At 36.2% G+C, this 6587-nt stretch overlaps 1 protein-coding gene across 1 annotated transcript; it reads left to right on the forward strand.

Annotated features, from left to right (window-relative positions):
• The first annotated feature begins 2087 nt into the window (after nucleotides 1-2087).
• On the forward strand, nucleotides 2088-3024 carry LOC147504969 (uncharacterized). The gene is made up of 3 exons (XM_086605424.1): nucleotides 2088-2124; nucleotides 2206-2342; nucleotides 2452-3024. Exons 1-3 carry the CDS (start codon nucleotides 2088-2090, stop codon nucleotides 3022-3024), a joined length of 747 nt encoding a protein of 248 aa, XP_086461550.1.
• Nucleotides 3025-6587: the final 3563 nt, after the last annotated feature.

A 6587-nucleotide genomic window follows, 5' to 3' on the forward strand; every position in this document is an offset into this window, starting at 1 on the left:
TCTCTGGCCCAAAACATGGCTCCAAGCCCATGCACAATTTTTGGATCTGAAAGTATAAAAACAAAAGCTTAGCTCTTTGTTAATGGTAGATAGTTAATGGTAGATAGGTTAGAGTAAAAATTAGCCATTAAAGTAGCTTCTAGATCTAGTTTTTATTTAATTGTTTTTAATTAAGTTTAATTTCAAATCTAATTCTTGTTTTAGATTAAACTATTAGAATCATTACTCTTAATTAGTTTGATTAATAAAATAGCTAGTTGTTAAATTTCGATTCTTGTCATTTACATTTGTGTTAGATCTGATTCATTTATTACTTGTTATTCAATTCTTAGTTATTAATTAGATTTTAATTATTGTTTAATTTAGGTTAGTAAATTTCAATTCTTTATATCATGTTTAGTTTAACTTTAATCGAAATGATTAGTAATGATTCTCGCTAAACCTCCATTAAAGGGGTTAAGAAGCCTTTGATGAAAGCTTGATTCCAACTATTGTAGAATCGCCGATATTTTCTTTCCACTCTAGAAACGATTAGTTCACCATGAGAATGGGTTTAATCGCTCACATGCTAGTTATGAATTGGTAGGAATGCCATGTGTAATTAGGGATTAGGAAGAACCAATTGTTCTCGCTGGCGCTTCAATTCGGATTACTTAATTAAATTCGTTAATAGGATTAAGTCGAGTTAAGGTGGAATCAATCCCCCTCTAACTCCTTATCATCGAATCAACGTAGCATTCCCTTAGTTATTTTGATAACCGACTAGTTGCATCTTGTGGGTAGTTGCATCGTAGTCTAGTTGCCTTTTCGTAAATCTCTCATTAGACTTAGAGTTAAAAGTACTTACACGTAGAGAACAATAATATGCGGAAGGACTAGGAGTGGAACGAATCACTCTACTCCACTATATCTCATAGGATTGAGAGTAGAATTCTTGATAAACATAGACCCATAAGATTAGTTTTAGTTTACTTACGTTTTGAGTTTCATCGCTTTATTTCGTAGGTAGACTAGTCAAATTTATGTTTTATCAATGACCCGGGTATTCATTGAATGTGCCATAAATGACCAGATTCTTTGAACTGCCCTAGAGAGGAACTAAGGTATTCGCCTTGCGAGTTAGTTGTATTCTTTGATTATGCGAGTGTTTGGGTTTACTTTTGAATACCTAATATAATATCTACATATGTTATATAGAAGTTCTAACTTTCTTTTGCAGGAGGGTAGGACTTAATAACATTTTGTCTTGAGGACGCCGTCCTACCCTTATACAAAGAAAGGATATCGGTAAGTTTTAATTCAATGGTTTAGATATTAAAACGAGTTATTATAATGAGTTATATAATGGAAGTCTTGCTTGGGAAGAAATTATGCCGGTTAAAATGACGGAACTACCTGTCTTCCAAGCTGTGAATGATTAAGTTATGGGATAATATAAAGTGATTGTTTGAATAATTAAAGTATGATAATGGTTTTATGTGGTTAGTCTACTCATACCAGCAAATTCCATTTTTGCTAACCCATGTTTGCTTTGTTTTGGCAACGTGGGTGTGTTCTTGGGAACACAGGTGGAAGGCAGTGGAACCGCGGCGTTTGATTTGGGATTCTTGCCTGGAGCAGTCCGTTAGTTTTCTTTTAGGTCTGATTCTTATTGGAATATATGTAATAACGTAGTTTTCTTTTCATATGACATGAGAATACGATGTTGAGGACATGTTATTCTTAGAATGTTATATTGATGATTTTTTATGGAAGATAGACTTGCATAAAGTAATAAAGAGAATTTTTGGAGATTATATTTGTGGTTAAGATTGTTTATGATGTGGGTTTTAGGTTTTGACATGTGTTGTATCCACCCCGTCATAGCCTGGGTTTTTAGACAATTGAACCAAGTGATGTTTAAGATATTTATATTTCAAATATTCATTTTTTTAATTGTTTAGAAATTCGGGCTGTGACATTTTGGTATCAGAGCTTAGGTTAGCCTAGATGTGGAAGGTCTAGGTGATCCTCGGAATGTGGTGATTGGGTGTGTTTGAGTTTAAGATGTTTGGAGTACTAATAGAAGTCCGTTTTGTTTTAAGGTGATGGCTGGAGATGACAATGACGTTACTGGTACTGGAAGTAATACCATATCTGCTGATTTGGGATCAATATTAACTCAGTTGGTGCAAACTATTTAGAGGGGTCAACATGCTAATCTAGGAGATCATTTTGCTAGGAGAAACAAGGATTTTGTTACTTTAGGAGGCCAGAAGTTCAAGGGGGAGAAAGGGGCCATTGATGCTGAGAAATGGGTTACTATGTGTGAGTCCGTGTTTGCTAAGATGCAACTCACCGAGGTGCGTATGTGAGTTGGCTTCTCACCAGTTGGAGGGGTCAGCTTTATTTTGGTGGAGGTCTATCAAGGATAATGTGGATGTGGAAACTATGACTTGGAAGGATTTCCAGGTAAGATTTGAGGGAAGGTTTGTTCCTAATGCTGTTAAGGAGAAATTAACTGAGGAATTCTTTAATCTGACCCAAGGAGGGAAAACTGTTACAGAGTACGTGACTAAGTTCAATGAACTATCGAGGTATGCTCCTTATCTAGTGGATACCCAAGTAAAGAAGAACCAGAAGTTCATCCGTGGACTAGAGCCATGTCTATCGAGTTATTTGATACCCTTTGATTCAGAAACTTTCGATCGCGTGTTAGATTTGGCATTAAGATATGAACAATTGGATAATAAATCCAGAGATGATAAGATTAAAGAGAATGCCCCAAAACAAGCCAGCTTACACTTTATTTCTAGTCAGCCACGCCAAGGGCAGAGAAAAAGTCAGCATCACCCATATAATAGGCAAACCAATAAGCATGTGAATAAGGACGCGAGTGCTTCGCTAAAGAGATTTGATGGTAATTGTTTGAACTGCGGGGAGGTTGGACATACTATTCGAAGATGTTCTAAACCCAATGAACTAGTAGGCAAGTGTTATAAATGTGGACAGTTGGGACACTATGTTAAGAACTGCATTAGTTAATGTTAGGTATGTTTGGATTTGTTGTTTACTAGTTCCTTTATTAGTTCTTAGCATATAAGAATTTATCGTCTGATTATGAAAATAAAATGCTGGTTGTTTTAACGGTTAGTTTCTTATGATTTATAATTGAAATTGTTCAGCATGTTATAGTGTTGTTTTCATAACGGAGTTTTCGATTTTAAGTAAGTATTGGTTAAAGAAGAAATTGTTATTTTTAAAATTTCATATTTGAGTAATTTGGAATTTACCCAAGGAATACGGAAAACCCTTATGATAAAGGTTGGATTTGAAAGTTTTTTTTTTTTATATATTGTCCAAGTTATGTATATCGTTGGTGTGTGATCCAATATACATAGCATCTCTCTGTATGCATCAATGGAGTTTGATCCAGTGTATACATGTACACCGTTGGAGTGTGATCCAGTGTGCATACAACACATTGTTGGTGTTTGATCCTATGTGATGGTAGAGAGTTAGTATGCTCGTTGGTGTGTGAACCAGTGTATACTTGCATATCGTTGGTGTGGGAGCCAGTGTGCATGCATCACATTGTAGGTGTTTGATCCTATGTGATAGTGGACATAGTATAAGTCATTGATGATATGAATCTGTTGAACTGTGAAAGAATGATTTTAATTGAGTGTTGGCAATTGAAGAAAATTAATTACGTTTATTCCTTTTAAGGTGTGTATACTTGCGTATACACGTATGTCTTATTTTTATTGGTTGACGTACTGTTTGTTTGGTTAATCTACACTCTACCTTGAATCTCGGGACGAGATCCTTTTTAGGTGTGTATATTATAACACCCCGGCTTTTTCTTTTGTTTTCCTAGTATAAAAAAATAATAATAATAATAATAATAATGAAAATGAAAATGAAAATAGATAAAACAGATATAGGATATCCAGCAGTTACGGATAAAAGCCCGTAAGTAAGTAGATAAGTTTCAGTCCTTGTTTTTCGTGAGTTTTCTCCGTAGAGTTTTAAGGGGAAAACACAAATGGAGTTTTAGACAGAAAAACGGGATTTTTCTGAAAGAAGAAAAGGAAGTTTTTCTTGTAGCTGGCTGATAATCGGAGAGCGCTGCAGGTGAGTAGATATTTTAAAGTTTTTAGATTTCTCGTTTATTGTAGATTTTATGATACGAGGAAAAAAGAAAATATACGATTTTTACTGTTCAAACTGTTCTATTCAGTGCTATATTCTATTTACTGATAACTGCGTTTTATAAGTCGCGTTTATGGTTTGAAGAAACTCGTCTCCGTGTCTCCGAAACCTTGTCCCGACTTCGATAGCAAACGAGTGCTCAAACGAAATCAGGCCTACCAGAAATAGATTGGTAGGTCGCGAAGTTGGTGGAAGCTTCTGCGCGGTTCATGGCGGCTAAAGCCCCACATAATAAATCGTCTATAAACTGTTGAACTGGGATATATATATTTTTTGGGTTGATTCATGATGATGGGTGGTTATTGTGAAGTGTTAGGCATGCAATTGATGTTTGATTGGGTGTGTGAGTGCTGTAGAGTGAGGGAAAGGCGCTGTTGAAGCTTTAAACAGAGCTGTAATGGTGTCGAGACCTATTGGTTAGGAGTGAGGATGTTTGGGGTTTGATTAAAGTTAGTTTTTTGGTGGAGATCAAAAGTGGAAACCGATTGGTGGTGGTTGGAGGTTACAGTGGTGCAGGTGAAGCTCGGAGCAGCCATTAATGGCCGTAGATCGCGATTTTCGCAGTATGAGGAAATCGCGAATTGTTGGTATCGGTGTTTAGGGGTTTCTTCAAGGAACCCAACCGCTGGGTTCAAATTGGGTGGCGAGTGATGGCCGGTGGTGGCTGTGGTGGTGGAGGCTGTGAGGGAGGAAGGAGATGAACAGTGCGTTTTTGGTTTTTAGTTGGGCTTGGGCCGAACTTCGCCATGGGCTTTAGTTTAGATTTTCAAATTTTGATTTTTGTATTTGACTTTGGGCTTTCACTTTGGGTTTTTGGGTTAGAGGAGTTTGGGGTTGGTTGACTGCTGTTGACCCTCTTGGCGTGTCGACTTTGACTTTGACCGAGTTTGACTTTGACTAGAGTTGACTTTTGACTAGGATTGACTTTGACCAGTTGACCCAATTTGACTTTTTAACTCGGATTATGATTTGGGTTATTAGGATAGGTCTAGGGCTATTAGCATGTTTGGCTTTAGGCTAAGACCGTTATATATAATGCGTGTATGTGTATTAACTACTATGTGATATTTTCAGATTTTTTATGATATGCAACGCTATGACACTTAAACATTAATCTAATTAATAACGCCAGAAACCAAAAAACTACATGAATCAAGATACTCCTCCGTTCTCTAAATAATATATGTAATAAATTTCAATAATGCGTAAATAATTTACCGCAACCTTTTAGAACTCTCCACGCCTCAAGTTGTGGAATTGAGTTTTATGACTGTTGATGTCATATGTTAGGTGGGCATTTATTGAATGTGCCATAAATGGCCCGTTAGCGTTATATAGGGGTATTCATTGAATGTGCCATGAATGACCAGATTCTTTGAACTGCCCTAGAGAGGAACTAAGGTATTCGCCTTGCGGGTTAGTTGTATTCTTTGATTATGCGAGTGTTTGGGTTTACTTTTGAATACCTAATATAATATCTACATATGTTATATAGAAGTTCTAACTTTCTTTTGCAGGAGGGTAGGACTTAATAACATTTTGTGCAGGGACGCGGTCCTACCCTTATACAACAGTGGATATCGGTAAGTTTTAATTCAATGGTTTAGATATTAAAACGAGTTATTATAATGAGTTATATAATGGAAGTCTTGCTTGGGAAGAAATTATGCCGGTTAAAATGACGGAACTACCTGTCTTCCAAGCTGTGAATGATTAAGTTATGGGATAATATAAAGTGATTGTTTGAATAATTAAAGTATGATAATGGTTTTATGTGGTTAGTCTACTCATACCAAAGAAATTCCATTTTTTGTCGACCCATGTTTGCTTTGTTTTGTTAACGTGGGTGTGTTCTTGGGAACACAGTGGGAAGGCGATGGAACCGCCGGGCGCTTTGATTTGGGATTCTTGCCCGAGCAAAATTGTTAGTTTTCTTTTAGGTCTGATTCTTATTGGAATATATGTAATAACGTAGTTTTCTTTTCATATGACATGAGAATACGATGTTGAGGACCTGTTATTCTTAGAATGTTATATTGATGATTTTTTATGGAAGATAGACTTGCATAAAGTAATAAAGAGAATTTTTGGAGATTATATTTGTGGTTAAGATTGTTTATGATGTGGGTTTTAGGTTTTGACATGTGTTGTATCCACCCCGTCATAGCCTGGGTTTTTAGACAATTGAACCAAGTGATGTTTGAGATATTTATATTTCAAATATTCATTTTTTTAATTGTTTAGAAATTCGGGCTGTGACACAGACTCAAAGGGATGATTTTTGTCTAATCCAACACCTCTGGAAAGCGATCACCAGGAAAACAAAAAGGTCAGCACCTCTACCTACTTTAGTCACGCAGATTATGATACGTTGGGGTTATCCAATAATTTCT

The sequence above is a fragment of the Coptis chinensis genome, chromosome 4, assembly GCF_015680905.1.
Source record: "Coptis chinensis isolate HL-2020 chromosome 4, ASM1568090v1, whole genome shotgun sequence".
In the NCBI taxonomy this organism is placed as follows: Eukaryota; Viridiplantae; Streptophyta; class Magnoliopsida; order Ranunculales; family Ranunculaceae; genus Coptis; species Coptis chinensis.